Below are 19393 nucleotides of genomic sequence, written 5' to 3' on the forward strand. Positions count from 1 at the left end.
TCTAGTCCTGTTCTAGTCCTGTTCTAGACCTGTTCTAGTCCTGTTCTAGTCCTGTTCTAGTCCTGTTCTAGTCCTGTCTTAGTCCTGTTCTAGTCCTGTTCTAGTTCTGTTCTAGTCCTGTTCTAGTCCTGTTCTAGTGCTGTTCTAGTTCTGTTCTAGTCCTGTTCTAGTCCTGTTCTAGTCCTGTTCTAGTTCTGTTCTAGTCCTGTTCTAGTCCTGTTCTAGTCCTGTTCTAGTTCTGTTCTAGTCCTGTTCTAGTCCTGTTCTAATCCTGTTCTGGTCCTGTTTTAGACCTGTTCTAGTCCTGTCTTAGTCCTGTTCTAGTCGTGTTCCAGTCCTGTTCTAGTCCTGTTCTAGTTCTGTTCTAGTCCTGTGTTAGTCCTGTTCTAGTCCTGTTCTAGTCCTGTTTTAGTCCTGTTCTAGTCCTGATCTAGTCCTGTTCTAGTCCTGTTCTAGTCCTGTTCTAGTCCTGTCTTAGTCCTGTTCTAGTCCTGTTCTAGTCCTGTTTAGTCCTGTTCCAGTCCTGTTCTAGTTCTGTTCTAGTCCTGTTCTAATCCTGTTCTGGTCCTGTTCTAGTCCTGTTCTAGTCCTGTTCTAGTCCTGTTCTAGTCCTGTTCAAGTCCTGTTCTAGTCCTGTTCAAGTCCTGTTCTAGTCCTGTTCTAGTCCTGTTCTAGTCCTGTTTTAGTCCTGTTCTAGTCCTGTTCTAGTCCTGTGTTAGTCCTGTTCTAGTCCTGATCTAGTCCTGTTCTAGTCCTGTTCTAGTCCTGTCCTAGTCCTGTTCTAGTCCTGTTTAGTCCTGTTCCAGTCCTGTTCTAGTTCTGTTCTAGTCCTGTTCTAATCCTGTTCTGGTCCTGTTCTAGACCTGTTCTAGTCCTGTTCTAGTCCTGTTCTAGTCCTGTTCTAGTCCTGTTCTAGTCCTGTTCTAGTCCTGTTCTAGTCCTGTCTTAGTCCTGTTCTAGTCCTGTCTTAGTCCTGTTCTAGTCCTGTACTATTTCTGTTCTAGTCCTGTTCTAATCCTTTTCTGGTCCTGTTCTAGACCTGTTCTAGTCCTGTTCTATTCCTGTTCTAGTCCTGTTCTAGTCCTGTTCTAGTCCTGTTCTAGTCATGTTCTAGACCTGTTCTAGTCCTGTTCTAGTCCTGTTCTTAGTTCTGTTCTAGTCCTGTTCTGGTCCTGTTCTAGACCTGTTCTAGTCCTGTTCTAATCCTGTTCTAGTCCTGTTCTAGTCCTGTTCTAGTCCTGTTCTAGTCATGTTCTAGTCCTGTTCTAGTCCATTTCTAGTCCTGTTCTAGTCCTGTTCTAGTCCTGTCTTAGTCCTGTTCTAGTCCTGTACTATTTCTGTTCTAGTCCTGTTCTAATCCTTTTCTGGTCCTGTTCTAGACCTGTTCTAGTCCTGTTCTATTCCTGTTCTAGTCCTGTTCTAGTCCTGTTCTAGTCCTGTTCTAGTCATGTTCTAGACCTGTTCTAGTCCTGTTCTAGTCCTGTTCTAGTCCTGTTCTAGTCCTGTTCCAGACCTGTTCTAGTCCTGTTCTAGTCCTATTCTAATCCTGTTCTAGTCCTGTTCTAGTCCTGTTCTAGTCCTGTTCTAGTCCTGTCTTAGTCCTGTTCTAGTCCTGTTCTAGTTCTGTTCTAGTCCTGTTCTAATCCTGTTCTGGTCCTGTTCTAGACCTGTTCTAGTCCTGTTCTATTCCTGTTCTAGTCCTGTTCTAGTCCTGATCTAGTCATGTTCTAGTCCTGTTCTAGTCCTGTTTTAGTCCTGTTCTAGTCCTGTTCTAGTCCTGTGTTAGTCCTGTTCTAGTCCTGATCTAGTCCTGTTCTAGTCCTGTTCTAGTCCTGTTCTAGTCCTGTTCTAGTCCTGTTCAAGTCCTGTTCTAGTCCTGTTCTAGTCCTGTTCTAGTCCTGTGTTAGTCCTGTTCTAGTCCTGATCTAGTCCTGTTCTAGTCCTGTTTTAGTCCTGTTCTAGTCCTGTTCTAGTCCTGTTCTAGTCCTGTTCAAGTCCTGTTCTAGTCCTGTTCTAGTCCTGTTCTAGTCCTGTTTTAGTCCTGTTCTAGTCCTGTTCTAGTCCTGTGTTAGTCCTGTTCTAGTCCTGATCTAGTCCTGTTCTAGTCCTGTTCTAGTCCTGTCTTAGTCCTGTTCTAGTCCTGTTTAGTCCTGTTCCAGTCCTGTTCTAGTTCTGTTCTAGTCCTGTCTTAGTCCTGTTCTAGTCCTGTTCTAGTCCTGTCTTAGTCCTGTTCTAGTCCTGTACTAGTTCTGTTCTAGTCCTGTTCTAATCCTGTTCTAGTCCTGTTCTAGTCCTGTTCTAGTCCTGTTCTAGTCCTGTCTTAGTCCTGTTCTAGTCCTGTACTAGTTCTGTTCTAGTCCTGTTCTAATCCTGTTCTGGTCCTGTTCTAGACCTGTTCTAGTCCTGTTCTATTCCTGTTCTAGTCCTGTTCTAGTCCTGATCTAGTCATGTTCTAGTCCTGTTCTAGTCCTGTTTTAGTCCTGTTCTAGTCCTGTTCTAGTCCTGTGTTAGTCCTGTTCTAGTCCTGATCTAGTCCTGTTCTAGTCCTGTTCTAGTCCTGTTCTAGTCCTGTTCTAGTCCTGTTCAAGTCCTGTTCTAGTCCTGTTCTAGTCCTGTTCTAGTCCTGTGTTAGTCCTGTTCTAGTCCTGATCTAGTCCTGTTCTAGTCCTGTTTTAGTCCTGTTCTAGTCCTGTTCTAGTCCTGTTCTAGTCCTGTTCAAGTCCTGTTCTAGTCCTGTTCTAGTCCTGTTCTAGTCCTGTTTTAGTCCTGTTCTAGTCCTGTTCTAGTCCTGTGTTAGTCCTGTTCTAGTCCTGATCTAGTCCTGTTCTAGTCCTGTTCTAGTCCTGTCTTAGTCCTGTTCTAGTCCTGTTTAGTCCTGTTCCAGTCCTGTTCTAGTTCTGTTCTAGTCCTGTCTTAGTCCTGTTCTAGTCCTGTTCTAGTCCTGTCTTAGTCCTGTTCTAGTCCTGTACTAGTTCTGTTCTAGTCCTGTTCTAATCCTGTTCTAGTCCTGTTCTAGTCCTGTTCTAGTCCTGTTCTAGTCCTGTCTTAGTCCTGTTCTAGTCCTGTACTAGTTCTGTTCTAGTCCTGTTCTAATCCTGTTCTGGTCCTGTTCTAGACCTGTTCTAGTCCTGTTCTATTCCTGTTCTAGTCCTGTTCTAGTCCTGATCTAGTCATGTTCTAGTCATGTTCTAGACCTGTTCTAGTCCTGTTCTAGTCCTGTTCTTAGTTCTGTTCTAGTCCTGTTCTGGTCCTGTTCTAGACCTGTTCTAGTCCTGTTCTATTCCTGTTCTAGTCCTGTTCTAGACCTGTTCTAGTCCTGTTCTAGTCCTGTTCTAGTCCTGTTCTAGTCCTGTTCTAGTCCTGTGTTAGTCCTGTTCTAGTTCTGTTCTAGTCCTGTTCCAGTCCTCTTCCAGTCCTGTTCTAGTTCTGTTCTAGTCCTGTTCTAATCCTGTTCTGGTCCTGTTTTAGACCTGTTCTAGTCCTGTCTTAGTCCTGTTCTAGTCGTGTTCCAGTCCTGTTCTAGTCCTGTTCTAGTTCTGTTCTAGTCCTGTGTTAGTCCTGTTCTAGTCCTGTTTTAGTCCTGTTCTAGTCCTGTTCTAGTCCTGTGTTAGTCCTGTTCTAGTCCTGATCTAGTCCTGTTCTAGTCCTGTTCTAATCCTGTTCTGGTCCTGTTTTAGACCTGTTCTAGTCCTGATCTAGTCCTGTTCTAGTCCTGTTCTAGTCCTGTCTTAGTCCTGTTCTAGTCCTGTTTTAGTCCTGTTCTAGTTCTGTTCTAGTCCTGTTCTAATCCTGTTCTGGTCCTGTTCTAGACCTGTTCTAGTCCTGTTCTAGTCCATTTCCAGACCTGTTCTAGTCCTGTTCTAGTCCTGTTCTAATCCTGTTCTAGTCCTGTTCTAGTTCTGTTCTAGTCCTGTTCTAATCCTGTTCTTGTCCTGTTCTAGACCTGTTTTAGTCCTGTTCTAGTCCTGTTCCAGACCTGTTCTAGTCCTGTTCTAGTCCTGTTCTAATCCTGTTCTAGTCCTGTTCTAGTCCTGTTCTAGTCCTGTTCTAGTCCTGGTTTATGCCCGGTTTAGTCACAGTTAAGTTCTGGATTTAGTCCCTGTGTTGTCCAAATGTAAAAGTACCATTAGAGTCAGTTTCATTTCAGTTTGAGAACCACGGCTCTGACAGAAAAGTAAGTAATGGTAAGAGTAAAATGTGACATGAAGGTTATTGAACAGTTAAAGGAGGAGATGGTAAAGTTGTGATAAGGAGAGAGACTGAACTGGACTGAACAGGTGTTTGTCTGACAGGAAGAGGCTGTGACACGATGTTCTAAAACGCAGTCTTCCTGGTTGAATGTACAGTTTTGTTGGTAATACTTTCAGAACTGCCCATAATGCCCTGGACGTTGCCGTTCTCATGCGTGTGCCTTTGTCCTTGCAGCGTATCTTTCCCTGGACACGGTGTACGTGGGCTGTGAGGGGGAGGTACTCTTCCTGAAGCCAAAAAACATCGGTATTTTTACATTCTTCCTCCGATACTGGAACTCGCCGGTGGATTTCTGTACTTTAATTCACTTGCGTTGCGTTTCCAGGTTACTGCGACGAGTTCTATCTCGCGCCCGAATATCAAGAACATGGAATAGTGACTGAGAAGGTAATTTGTCTCGATGAAGTTGTCTTTACTTTGCCTGGAAAGTTCCACAGTATCGGCCATTTAAAAGTGTGTGAACAAATTCATTCTAACACAATTTATTTATGAGCGGATTCAAGATTTACTACAGAAAATCACAAAATATGAACAATTGTGGTGGTTTTAAAAACATAAAAAAGCATGTGAATGATGTCAGAGCCTGATTTAAACATATTTACGAGTGTATTTTGCATTATTTCTTTATTTAAAAGGAGATTATAATAGACACTTGACACTTTCGATGAAGGCCACATCTTGATTTTGAGGTTTTACTGGACAAAATACTCACAGAGATGTTGACCGACCCAATCGTTTTTCACTTTATCTACAGAAATATGACATGCTGTACTACAAATTATACTTTTTGTGACGCTCAAAGACAATTTTGAGGTTGGCAAATAGTATTTTTTGTCCATAATTTGTTATAGAAAAGCAAACTAACTCAAATTTCTACCATGAAATTTGGAAATTGTAGCTTACTTTTTTGTTTTAAAGACCTGAAGCCAAAAACATGTATCTATTTTCAGTTAATCATTGAAATTACTCCACTTTGCCTCCAGTTTTCTCACATTTTGAACATTTTTATGAAGGTCTAATGCATTAAAGGTTTATATCCGGCGTTTTATTGCTTAAATCACCTTGAAAAGCATGTATAATTCCAACGAACCAGCTTGCCTCTTTACAGATCTAACCTGTAACTTGGTCTGGGGGGCATCATTTGCTTGTTGTCATGGTGATAAGCTTAACGTCGCACTGTGGAACATCCCAACCAAGGCATCCATCCTTTAAACAAGCATAAGGCCGATTCAAATCATAAAACGTTTGTTATAAATCGTATATTTCTAGGTCTGCGTTTATGGCATTGCTGCAATTCTGTGGGCGGCGGCCAAGTTCAACCTATCGGCCAATCAGAAGCTAGCGATGCCCCGGAAACTGAAGAGGCTTTTGCTGGAGATGGCGAAGCAGACGCCCATCGAGAGGCCGACCATCGTCACAGCCAAGAAGGTCTGATTCTTCTTACTTCTGACTGTTGTGGTTTGTAATATTCTCCTTCATTATTTAAAAACTAGCTGAAGAAAACAAAAGGAGGAATTACCTGTTGCCATAGCGCCCACGGGAGCTTCTACACAATGAGAGCTTGTGCATTTCTTTTTATAGACACAATGAATTATAAATACATTTTCCAGGCGCTGGTTTCTTTATTAGTGGAGTTTCTGATGAGCTTCAGAGTCTGTTTCACGACTTTCCAAATATGGTCTGTGGACAGAGTGGACACGCCCACAATGTAAGGATCATTTAGGTTTTACAGATGAACCAGCACTGACTCGAGGAGAGGCAAGTTTAGGCACAATTCGGTCACAAAGTAATTCAAAGTGCAGCAGAAATGTTGTGTTCAAATCATTCGACACTGGCTATAAAATAATAAAGTAAAAAAATAAAAAATAACCATAAATAGTATTGGCATTTTTTGGCTGACTCTGAACATCATTAATATATAAATACAGCTCATATAATATTTTGTAATATGTTATCCTACTTACAATACTTTTTTTTTTTTTTTTTTCGTATTTATTTAATTTTTGTATTATATTGTCAAATAAATACCGTATTTTCCGGACTATAAGTGGCACCCTTTTTAATAGTTTTGGCCAGGGTGCAACTTATACTTATATACTTATACTTCGGAGCAACTTTTATGTGATATTATTTGTTATTTTCACAATTGCAACCACATTTCATACTCCAGTGCTTTTTTTGGCTGGTGCGACTTATACTCCAGTGCGACTTATGGTCCGGAAAATACAATACTGATTGCCAGTGGTGGAAGAAGTACTTAATTGTATTACTTTTTGAGGTGATAATTGCTCCTATTACTTAAATAAAAGCACCCATATAAAAATGTACTTAAAAAAGTAAAGTATTTCACATATAGAGTAATGTGTAGTGATCTCTAAAAGTGTCGGTTTGTAGAAGTAAGTGAAATGATTTTATCGATTTCCCATTATTTTCCCATTTTTATTTTCTACACATCAAAGATACCGGCTGTTCTCAAACTATAAGTACAAATACTTCTACATCTAAGACCAGTTTTTAAAAAGACAGTGGAGTAAAAAGTACAGATACTTAAAAAAACACACATACAGTACATTTACTTGTGTGCTGTGTCACCTTCCACCACTGCTTTGCACTTAGAAAGGGAAAAAGGAAACCCAAGTGCATCTGTTATAAATTCCTGCATTATTAAACCAGAGGTGACGTTCTAGCGCTTGTTTAGAATGGACCTTTTAGAAGTATATTTATATTATTTATTAAGTATGTTATGCTGGCAAAAACCCAAACTCTTAACAACAGCCTCATGCATTGTTTTCCCCTCCGTCCACTTTGTTTGTCGTGATGGGACTGAAACGTTGTGTCTGAACGCTCTTGTTGTTGTTATTGTTGTCACGTGTCTGAACGCTCTTGTTGTTGTTGTCACGTGTCTGATCGCTGTTGTTGTTGTCACGTGTCTGATCGCTGTTGTTGTCACGTGTCTGAACGCTCTTGTTGTTGTCACGTGTCTGATCGCTGTTGTTGTTGTTGTCACGTGTCTGTTGCAGAGTTGCCGTGACTACTTATCACGTCAGGGGACCAGCGCGGAGACGGTGTGGGAGCGACTGATCTGCAGAGTGCACAAGGTGCTTCTCTTCTCACATAAACACTCTGCAGACGCTCTAATGCACTCTCCACTCACGGTTCAAACTGCCTTTACGTCATTCACCATTTCAACAGCCACGATGTTCAGTATGATAATAAGTTCAAAAGGGATTGAATGAGTAATATTTATCTTAAATCGAGTACATTTGGTACTTTTTTTTAAGTTTTAAATTAGATTTTTCAAAAGAACAATGTTTTTAGAATGTTTTTTTTGTTTTTAAACTTTTAAAAGCTCTACAGAAATCCAATCTATTGTTATTATGTATTATTTTTATCATCATTATTATATTATTATCATCATTATTATATTATTATTATCATAATTATTATAGTATTATTATTATTATCATCATTATTATTATAGCATTATTATTATTATTATTATTATCATCATTATTATAGTATTATTATTAATATTATTATCATCATTATTATAATATTATTATCATCATTATTATATTATTATTATTATTTCCATAATTATTATAGTATTATTATTAATATTATTATCATCATTATTATATTATTATTAATATCATTATCATCATTATTATATTATCATTATTATATTATTATTATTATTATTTTCATCATTATTACAGTATTATTATTAATATTATTATCATCATTATTATTATTATCATCATTATTATTATAGTATTATTATTATTAATATTATTATCATCATTATTATAATATTATTATCATCATTATTATAGTATTATTATTAATATTATTATCAGCATTATTATTATTATTATTATCATCATTATTATAGTATTATTATTAATATTATTATCATCATTATTATAATATTATTATCATCATTATTATAGTATTATTATTAATATTATTATCATCATTATTATAATATTATTATCATCATTATTATAGTATTATTATTAATATTATTATCAACATTATTATTATTATTATTATTATCATCATTATTATAGTATTATTATTAATATTATTATCATCATTATTATAATATTATTATCATCATTATTATAGTATTATTATTAATATTATTATCATCATTATTATAATATTATTATCATCATTATTATATTATTATTATTTTCATCATTATTATAGTATTATTATTAATATTATTATCATCATTATTATATTATAATTAGTTTCATCATTATTATATTATTATTAATATTATTATCATCATTATTATTTTATTATTAATATTATTATCTTCATTGTGTTGTTGTTTTTTTCAGCCAGTATCAAAATACATAGAAGATTCGAGCATGTGTGAGGAACTCTCAAATGAAGACTCGTCACTACTCAACAGTGGTATGCTATAATCACAGTCCACTCTCCTGCTCCACACGCTTGTATCAGAGGCTAAAGTCCGTGTACTCTGTGTGTAGTGTGTCGTTACCGTGGCGTCGGTCCTGAGTCATACCTGTGTGTGCCGTCTCATTGATATTGTGTCTGGCGTTGTTGTAACTGTGCGTAGGCTTTGTGCCCACGGCCACTGAGAGCCGACTGGCTCCTGTCCCTGGCCCTGTTCCCCACAGTTATCCAGTCGACAGAGAACTACGACTCCCAGAAGCCTTCACTTCCACCGCCACTCACTTCACCCCCATCATCCTGACCAGCCAGGACGCGGCAGAGAAGAGTCCGAGTGTTGGCGATGAACTGGAGGGGTGAGGACGCACGGCACACCTTTAACTTCCAAGTACACAGCGGATGTACAAGTCCAGCCTTTTCACGCTCAGCTTTACAATAATCGATTTTTCTGCTGCAAGTATCGGACAATATCGATTTCATCTGACACCAAAGCAGAGACTAGATGTCGGTTTACTTTGGAGCCGATTGAGAAGTCCAAAAGTCGCATGGCACTGGCCAAAACCGATTTCCTCATTACCATATTTTCCGGAGTATAAGTCGCACCGGCCAAAAAATGCATAATAGAGAAGAAAAAAAACACACCAAGTGTCACTGGAGTATAAGTCGCATTTTTGCGGGAAATGGATTTGATAAAATCCAAGACCAAGAACAGACATTTCATCTTGAAATGCAGTTTAAAATAATAACAGATGAGAGAACTTGGTGAATAGGTGTACGTATGCTAACGCTAACACCTTCAGCTACATGACGTATGCTAACGCTAACACCTTCAGCTACATGACGTATGCTAACGCTAACACCTTCAGCTACATGACGTATGCTAACGCTAACACCTTCAGCTACATGAGGCACAGACAGAACTGTGGTAAGTGTCTGGTATGTTAACGTAACATATGAACAGTTATTCAGAAAACTATAGCATAAAGAACATGCTAACAGGTTTACCAAAGCATCAGTTTTACCCCAAATCACTAAATCCATTGAATTCTTTATCCTCTGTGTCACTTCTAAACAACTCCACAAACTCCAGAGGAAGAAGAAGTGCAGATTCTTCTTCTGCGTCGCTTAGAGCCTAGAGTGCCCTCTTGCGGTAGCCAGGGTGAAAATAACGAATAATATTACATATAAGTTGCTCTGGAGCTACTTATAGTTCGGAGAATAGGGTATATTTGCGGCGCATAATGCTTCTAACATCGAACAAACCCAACACGTTACACAAAAAGGCGATAAAAAACGAGACGTGGAAGTGCAGAGAAGTTGACGAAAAGGCTGATGACAAACCGGAAGTAGCGTCTCGTTTACACCAGCTCCGGCCACGCCCTCACACACTAACAGCCGCCTCCCCCCCTCGTGTCCTCAGGTACATGGAGGGATTCGTAGACAGCAGCGAGAACATTGACGAAATCGGCCTGGACTCCTTTCCCACCTCCGAAGACCCGCAGCCTCCCGCAGACCCCGACTCCTGCGCCGCGACGGAGGAGTCACGCCGTCCGGCTAAAGACACGCCCGCCGCTTCCACTCCCCCGCCTCCAGACAACCCGGCGCCGGTGACCTCTGACCCCGACCTCCCTGACGTGTCTCACATAGAAGTGTCTCTATCATCTCTAAATTCCAACCTCAATAACTGCGGCGTGTTCAACAATTACCTCTTTCGACAAGATCCCAAAACGGGGCAACTCTGTCTGGTCCCGGTCCGAGTCCGGGCCCCCGACTCGGTGCGGGGCCTGGACATAAACTTGTCCCTGGTGCCGCCGTCTTTGAAAGGATTGTTATCGAATCCGGAAATGAGTAACGGCACCAGCTTCGATTCGTTGGCCGCTCTCGATGACAATTGCAGCGCCTCGATCGGCGGTAAAGGCCAAAACAGGCCCGCGACGCCGAGCGGACGGGCCCCTGTGTCCCCGGCGGTGCACCCGGCTCTACAGGAGGTGATCGACCTGCTCAAGGGGGAGTTTACGCTCAACGCAGGCTTGGACAATGGCCACGGGGACGTCGCAATGGGTAAGGGCCCGATACACAGTAAACAATCGTGCAGTATTTGTATTAGTACTACTCTAGGCTACACGATGTTACACGATATCTCTAAAGCAGAGTATTTGTATTAGTACTACTCTAGGCTACACAATGTTACACGATATCTCTAAAGCAGAGTATTTGTATTAGTACTACTCAAGGCTACACAATGTTACACGATATCTCTAAAGCAGAGTATTTGTATTAGTACTACTCAAGGCTACACGATGTTACACGATATCTCTAAAGCAGAGTATTTGTATTAGTACTACTCAAGGCTACACGATGTTACACGATATCTCTAAAGCAGAGTATTTGTATTAGTACTACTCAGGGCTACACGATGTTACACGATATCTCTAAAGCAGAGTATTTGTATTAGTACTACTCAAGGCTACACGATGTTACACGATATCTCTAAAGCAGAGTATTTGTATTAGTACTACTCAAGGCTACACGATGTTACACGATATCTCTAAAGCAGAGTATTTGTATTAGTACTACTCAAGGCTACACGATGTTACACGATATCTCTAAAGCAGAGTATTTGTATTAGTACTACTCAAGGCTACACAATGTTACACGATATCTCTAAAGCAGAGTATTTGTATTAGTACTACTCAAGGCTACACGATGTTACACGATATCTCTAAAGCAGAGTATTTGTATTAGTACTACTCAAGGCTACACGATGTTACACGATATCTCTAAAGCAGAGTATTTGTATTAGTACTACTCAAGGCTACACGATGTTACACGATATCTCTAAAGCAGAGTATTTGTATTAGTACTACTCAAGGCTACACGATGTTACACGATATCTCTAAAGCAGAGTATTTGTATTAGTACTACTCAAGGCTACACGATGTTACACGATATCTCTAAAGCAGAGTATTTGTATTAGTACTACTCAAGGCTACACGATGTTACACGATATCTCTAAAGCAGAGTATTTGTATTAGTACTACTCAAGGCTACACGATGTTACACGATATCTCTAAAGCAGAGTATTTGTATTAGTACTACTCAAGGCTACACGATGTTACACGATATCTCTAAAGCAGAGTATTTGTATTAGTACTACTCAGGGCTACACGATGTTACACGATATCTCTAAAGCAGAGTATTTGTATTAGTACTACTCAAGGCTACACGATGTTACACGATATCTCTAAAGCAGAGTATTTGTATTAGTACTACTCAAGGCTACACGATGTTACACGATATCTCTAAAGCAGAGTATTTGTATTAGTACTACTCAAGGCTACACGATGTTACACGATATCTCTAAAGCAGAGTATTTGTATTAGTACTACTCAAGGCTACACAATGTTACACGATATCTCTAAAGCAGAGTATTTGTATTAGTACTACTCAAGGCTACACGATGTTACACGATATCTCTAAAGCAGAGTATTTGTATTAGTACTACTCAAGGCTACACGATGTTACACGATATCTCTAAAGCAGAGTATTTGTATTAGTACTACTCAAGGCTACACAATGTTACACGATATCTCTAAAGCAGAGTATTTGTATTAGTACTACTCAAGGCTACACGATGTTACACGATATCTCTAAAGCAGAGTATTTGTATTAGTACTACTCAAGGCTACACGATGTTACACGATATCTCTAAAGCAGAGTATTTGTATTAGTACTACTCAAGGCTACACGATGTTACACGATATCTCTAAAGCAGAGTATTTGTATTAGTACTACTCAAGGCTACACGATGTTACACGATATCTCTAAAGCAGAGTATTTGTATTAGTACTACTCAAGGCTACACGATGTTACACGATATCTCTAAAGCAGGATCATCCCAGTTTTCTCAATGTAGACGAAACAATGAGCTGCAACTAATACAAAGCCAAATGAAACACTTTGTATGTGTCTATAATGAGTCATGTAATGTCATATAATGTTATAATACTACAAAATATTACAGAAAAAACCTTTGAATTATGGTGACAAGCCTAACTAGATAGAGTTATGTCTTTACCACTTGATTATATGTTTTATAATGTCAATACTGAGTCAATGATCAAAATGCCCAGTAGGATATTACTCAAGCTGGAGTCAAAAGTATGCGGCTTGAAAACGACTCGAAAACTACTTGGAAACTGCTCAGAAACTGCTCGAAAACTGCTCGAAAACTGCTCGGAAACTACTCGGAAACTACTCAGAAACTATTCCAAAACTACTCGGAAACTGCTCAAACTGCTCAAAATAAACAATAACAGTTTATCAAAAAAGTGACTGCAGTAAATGTACTTTCCACCTCTGAAAACCGTCTGCCTCGGGTGACTGTGAGTGACTCGTTTGCTTTCATCCTCTCTCTAACTCTAAGCCCCTCCCTCTGTTTAAACTGATGGTGGGCACGCCTCCCGTAACCCAGGGCGACAGATCGTTTAAGGCATATCAACTCCGTAACATCGATAGGTTTAACGCCGTACTGTGGAACGTTCTGGGCAGAGCAACACCAAGCAGGTGGCGTGCTCAGCCTCCAGGCCGAGGTACCAGTCAGGTCTGTGGAGAGGCAAGCTCGCTCACGTTACGGATGCACGTTTTTAGACTTAGAGAAGATAAAGTAGAGAAACGACTTGGATTCACTCATTACAATAAAACAACAAAAAGCAAAATATAAAGAATTATACAACTCAAATGTATAAAGTCAGTTTAAAGGCCCCTGTAGCAGAAGTTGTGGTTGTCATGGTGAAGCGTTGCATATTCTCTGTGTTTGTCCTTTCCGAGGCGAGTACATCTTCTCTCTGAAGGCGCTGGAGTGCAGGGTGTTTGCCGACGTGGTGAAGGAGCGCTTCAGTGACCTGTACTGGGACGAGGACCTGCTGGGGGTGCTGCACTGTCTGGTCAACTACAGCTCCGCCCCACTGTGAGTAGCTCCGCCCCACTGGGAGTAGCTCCGCCCCACTGGGAGTAGCTCTGCCCCACTGTGAGTAGCTCCGCCCCACTGTGAGTAGCTCGGGGCCCAGAGAGAGAGGGGGGCCTCATGTTTGAACACGATAGTTTCCTCTGTAAACTGCAAATTATTCTTAATATGTGCAAATCGTCTTTAGACCGCAAGAAACATTTTCATATTTCAGTCTTTCTCTCAGATGTTTACGCTCCTTTTGAATTTTATGGAAAAATCACACACAGACTCAACTTGGAAATGGACAAATTTGAAAAAAAAATCTGCACTAAATAAGACTTTTTGTACCTTGTGCGCCTTAACTTTTCTTTTTTTAGAATGCCTTATTTTTCTTAAAACCTATTGTTTTGGTAATTTGTCCATTTTTTGTTTATTCTTCTCTGGTCCTGCCCTGTTCATTCATTTGTTTGTTTGTTTTTTTGTTTGTTTGTTTTTTTATTTAGAAAAAACAAATAATGACAATATTTGTTTTAATGGATTTTAAAATGTGCACTTTGAACAAAACATAAATTGCAAATTCAATCATAATCAAACTGTTTGGCAGTAAAATCACAATTAGACGTTTTTACTAAATCCACTGGAACCACTTTATAATAACTGTTTCATGAAGATTTATTCAGACTTTGTAACTAATTAATTAAGGGTTAAGATATGAGTTAAATAATCACTGAACAGTAATCATTCTTAATAAACTATTTGCACTATATTCTAAATGAAGTCTTTGTGTTCTGGCCGGTGTCCACAGCACATTTACACGTTTGCTGCTTGTCCTCCCTTCTCTCATCCCCGTCTCACGCTGCTCTAATAAAGCCTAACGTATTTCTGTCCTTCTCCGATCGTAGCAGGATTTATAAACTGAGTTCTTTTTAGCGGTTCTCGGCCTGATACTTTTAATCAGACAGAGTTGCAGCCGTCGCAAAAGCACGATAACGATTAGATAATAAAGATTACGTAAGGGAAGAGATGCGGGACAAATTAAAACCTTTTTGCCACTTGCGGCGCAGATGACACAACAAGTGGGTGTAATATTATGTAATGTTCTCGCGGCGATGAGAACATGCAGTTTGAAGAGGGGAGAGTCTTTAAACGAGCAGGAACACATCATATATGTCTGTACTTTTCTGAAGACTTGTCATTTATTGTTTGACTATTTCTCGTTGTATTGACAGTTATAAGATCAGTCACAGCAAACTCAAGCTAATGCTGAAAAAGATATGTTGTTTGTGATTGGAAATGTAAAAAAATCACTCATATTTGGCTTGTTATCGAGCGTGTGTCGATTACGCTTCGGTCGATTTGATCTTAAAGGCGAAATTTAGACCGCTTTTATTCACTTTTTGCACATTTTCGCAATCTCAAGCTGTTGTTTTTTCTACAAACGAGGACAATGCTTTGGTCCAAACATACAGAAGCCACGTCAAGTCACAAAAATACTGCAAACATAGCCTGTTACCTGTGTAGCATCGTACCTTCCATGGTTACCCGCCTTGTTAGCGACAATTAGCAATTTTTTAATAAAAAGTTGTGTGAACAGACTGAATTTTACAAGAGGGATTATTGTGCGTCCAGTTGCACAAGTCGAAATGTACACATAAAAAAGAATACCGTATTTTCCGGACTATAAGAGGCACCTTTTTTCATAGTTTTGGCCGGAGTGCGACTTATACTCCAGAGCGACTTGTATGTGATATTATTCGTTATTTTCACACTGACAATCACAAGAGGGAGCTCTAGGCTCTAAGCGACGCAGAAGAAGAATCTGCACTTCCTCTTCCTCTGGAGTTTGTGGAGTTGTTTAGAAGTGACACAGAGGAAGAAGAATTCAATGGATTTAGTGATTTGGGGTAAAACTGATGCTTTGCTAAACTTGTTAGCATGTTCTTTATGCTATAGTTCTCTGAATAACTGTTCATATGTTACGTTAACATACCAGACACTTACCACAGTTCTGTCTGTGCCTCATGTAGCTGAAGGTGTTAGCGTTAGCATACGTCATGTAGCTGAAGGTGTTAGCGTTAGCATACGTCATGTAGCTGAAGGTGTTAGCGTTAGCATACGTACACCTATTCACCATGTTCTCTCATCTGTTATTATTGTAAATTACATTTCAAGATAAAATGTCTGTTCTTAGTCTTGGATTTTATCAAATACATTTCACTAAAAAATTTGACTTATACTCCAGTGCGACTTATACATGTTTTACATTTACATTACACATTATAAATTTTTTTGGCTGGTGCGAAAATACGGTAATAATTCAAATGTACTAATAGGCATCTGTGCATTTTAAGTATATTACATTTTTCATCGTTTAGTGACGTCGTTTATTCCCACAAACGCACTTTCTGTCCATCTTCTCTCTTATTTCTGAACACAAAAACAAAACAGCGCTTCTCGTTCACTCTCCATTGTGCGTTCTCTCCTGCCTCTGAATCAGCCTCGAGACAAAAAAAACCCTCAGCCCCAACTTCACTCGTAACGCCCGGTCCCCATGGTTACCTCTGTGCGCCGAGTATCTAAACCTCGAATAGCGAGTGGAAGACGGTCCATTGTGGCCGACGTGGAGCGTGTCATCTGCTCCTGGCAAAGAACGCCTTTCATCCGCTGGAGTGGGGCGACTTCACAGAGAGCTCGCCCCTCTGGGCAGCGGGCAGCGGGCAGCGGAGCGGGGCGTGCGGGCGGTTGTTCGGTGATCAGAGGAGTTGTTGGGAGGCGTTTGATGGACAGTAAAGCTCTGAACTGATAAGGTAAAGCATTAAATGTCACGTGAGGTGTAAATATGTGTCCGATGGTCATGTCATAATAATGATAATGTGTCTTTCTACAACTCAAGATCTGTACTTTTCATTTGATCCTTCAGTCGCATGATATCGTGTCATCCCTTTATCTGTCGTGAGAAGTCTTTACAAGCAGTACAACGTGCATAATGTTTGATATGAATACACTAGTATGCACAAAGAAATAATGTATAAGACGTTTAAGTTGATGAGTGTTCAGTGTAAAGTGAACAGAAAAGTGACAAAATAAGTATCTTAACTGGCAAACCTTTCACCAAAACTGTTTTTAATTAAAAATAGATTAAATACAGTGTCATAATGTTACTATTTCATCTTTAAATCATCTCCCCCGGGGGTCCGGACCCACTGTTGTGTAGATATAACCCTGGCCCAGCATTATTGACACTCTTTTCGTCTTTTCGTTTAAAGAGGCATGAGATTCTCCTCCAGCTCCGTCTGTCGAGCTCCTTCACTTCAAAGCAGCTGAACACATTCATGTTTCGCACTGTGTGTATGTTTATGTGGTTTATGGGCTCATGTTTCTGTTTCAAAGATTCTATAGGGCCTATTTAAGCTTTTATCTCTTTACTTTCATGTTATTTTCTAGTTTGACTGTCTTTGTGACTGAAACGCGCTCTATAAATAAACATTAACCCTCTTTGAATGTGTGGTCTGTGTGTGCAGCCCGTACAGAGGCAGCGATGACCAGGCAGCATCAAAGCCAGTGAAAAGGGCATCTGGCATTGAAGCGGCGCCCCCTGGAGGCCGGGGAGAGGAGCGCAGAGAGCTGTGCCTGGACCTCAATGGAAATATACACCCTGCAGCTGTTCCTGAAGCTGGTCCTGAAGCTGTGGACGAGTGGGACCCGGACGAGCCCCGGGCCAGACATGGACAAGGAACCAAAAGTGAGCATGATCTAGGACCAGAGCAGAGGCAGCGAGGAATCTTCCAAGGTGAGGATTTGATCAGAAATCTGACTATAAACATCTGTGTTCAGGTTCATCTGTTTCACAAAGAGCTGAAGTGTTTTCTGGTGCTTTCAAATGATAAAAACAGTGTAGAAAAAAACTTGCACATCCAAAAACGTGCTACACTCTGTGCTGGGCCATAAGCTTGAATCAGAAAATAAGACATTTCTGACAATTACATTTCAAAATGAACACCTGCAAGATCCAGAAAACATGTTTCTTCTTCTTCTTCTTCTTCTTCTTCTTCTTCTTCTTCTTCTTCTTCTTCTTCTTCTTCTTCTTCTTCTTCTTCTTCTTTTTCTTCTTCTTCTTCTTCTTCTTCTTCTTCTTCTTCTTCTTCTTCTTCTTCTTCTTCTCCTTCTCCTTCTTCCTTCTCCTTCTACCATGTTTAAAGGTGACCACCAACTGCTGCGTGGACTCTTATTTTCATATCTCCTGGTGTAAACACTGGAACAGTTTGTGGGGCAGTTTCTTCCACACTATCACAGGCTTCAGGCTGTAATGGACAAGAATCCATAGTTTTGGATGAAGACCGTATCAAACACACAAGATGTACAGCATTAGCAGAGCAGATGTTGAGAACGATAAGAACATGATGTGTTTTTAGTCTGTTTTTTTTTACAATATTTGTGAACAAAGTCAGGGTTAAAACAAACGCATCATTATCAAGTATCATTATCTGCCTCTGTGCAAATGTTTTATCTCCAAAAATTGATTTAAAAAACGTTTCCAGGAAAATATGATGTGTAACGAGTGTCAATTCTTACTTTGCGACAGGTTTAACACAATTTTTGTTTCTTGTCATATCTTAACAAAAGTCAAAACTTCTCTTAATTGAAGTAATTTAGTACATTTATGTATTTATTTTCCTCACAAACTGGTGTTTACAGTGTTGTTGAGAGTCATTAGTCATACTGTATTCACACCAGTTCGAGTGGCGTTTGGCTCCTGCTCTAAAGACTTTGCTGCATTCATTTCACCCTCACGTCCACTCCAAATATGCCTCGCTCAACTTTATGTCAATGCACCAACTTTGGCCACGCCCCAAAGCCAGCTGCTGCTTTCATATCTGCTCAATGGCCTCACAGTTTGGCTCTTCTTCTGCAGCTACAGTGATGAAACACCATCTGATGCTCAGTCTCCAACAGAAGCCTCATTGTTCACGCGCCGCTCACATTATCGCGCTCCAGCCTGGGACGGTCCTGCTCTTTGGCTCCGCATGTGATCCTCTGACGTCCTCGCTCTGTGTGTTTTCATCACATTCGTCTCTCCAGGCGTGAGCACGGACAGTTCGGACACCGGGGCCATGGAGGGCGGCGAGCGCTCGGCAGGGGCCGGCGATGAAAGCCTCTCTGAAGCCGAGCTGGCGCTGGGCAGGGACGAGGCGTCGATGGACCTGGAGGACAGCGACTCCGGGGCGTCCGACCGGCGGCTCTCCCCGGGGGCCGCGGAGAGGGGCTCCGCCGGGGCCGAGGGAGCGGGGCGGTGCCCGGGTGCCGCCTGGGACCTGGCCTTCTACGAGGGGCGGTGCTTCGGCGACGAGGTGGTGGAGTACGCCGCCGAGCTGGGGCAGCACACCGGGGCGGCGCCGTGCGTGGACGTGAAGACGCAGGTGACGGGACGACACGGCGCTGACCTTATGACCTTATGACCATTTATGACCTTATGACCTCATGGCCTTATGACCTTACGTCTCCACAGGGTCGTTATCGCTCTGACAGGAACGTTCCACGGTCTGACTCGAGGTGGTGGAGTAGCCGTAAATAGTACTCCAGTAAAAGTGACTTCGGACTTGCATTACTCGTGTAGAAGTACAAAGTAGTGATCCAAGCGATTACTCTAGTATAAGTAACTGTCTGGACGTGACATCTGATTTGTAGTTTGAAGTTATTTGGAAGGAAATATAGGAAAGTAATCATTTGCCTGAAACCCATGAATATTGATAGAAACGTGATTAAGGG

The 19393-nt window shown here is 40.6% G+C and overlaps 1 protein-coding gene across 1 annotated transcript in view; it reads left to right on the plus strand.

The window, feature by feature from the left end:
• Positions 1 to 19393, plus strand: part of kndc1 (kinase non-catalytic C-lobe domain containing 1) — a 65797-nt gene that overhangs the window by 29045 nt on the left and 17359 nt on the right. The window contains exons 9-18 of the mRNA XM_072436674.1: positions 4426 to 4497; positions 4577 to 4638; positions 5521 to 5679; positions 7272 to 7349; positions 8604 to 8679; positions 8846 to 9035; positions 10100 to 10740; positions 13510 to 13648; positions 17149 to 17417; positions 18707 to 19044. Of these exons, the coding sequence (XP_072292775.1) occupies positions 4426 to 4497; positions 4577 to 4638; positions 5521 to 5679; positions 7272 to 7349; positions 8604 to 8679; positions 8846 to 9035; positions 10100 to 10740; positions 13510 to 13648; positions 17149 to 17417; positions 18707 to 19044 (2024 nt within the window). The remainder of the gene's footprint in view (positions 1 to 4425; positions 4498 to 4576; positions 4639 to 5520; positions 5680 to 7271; positions 7350 to 8603; positions 8680 to 8845; positions 9036 to 10099; positions 10741 to 13509; positions 13649 to 17148; positions 17418 to 18706; positions 19045 to 19393) is intronic.

This window comes from Eucyclogobius newberryi, unplaced genomic scaffold, assembly GCF_026437365.1.
Source record: "Eucyclogobius newberryi isolate DKJ021-1_F unplaced genomic scaffold, fEucNew1.0.hap1 SCAF_8, whole genome shotgun sequence".
Classification (NCBI taxonomy): Eukaryota; Metazoa; Chordata; class Actinopteri; order Gobiiformes; family Gobiidae; genus Eucyclogobius; species Eucyclogobius newberryi.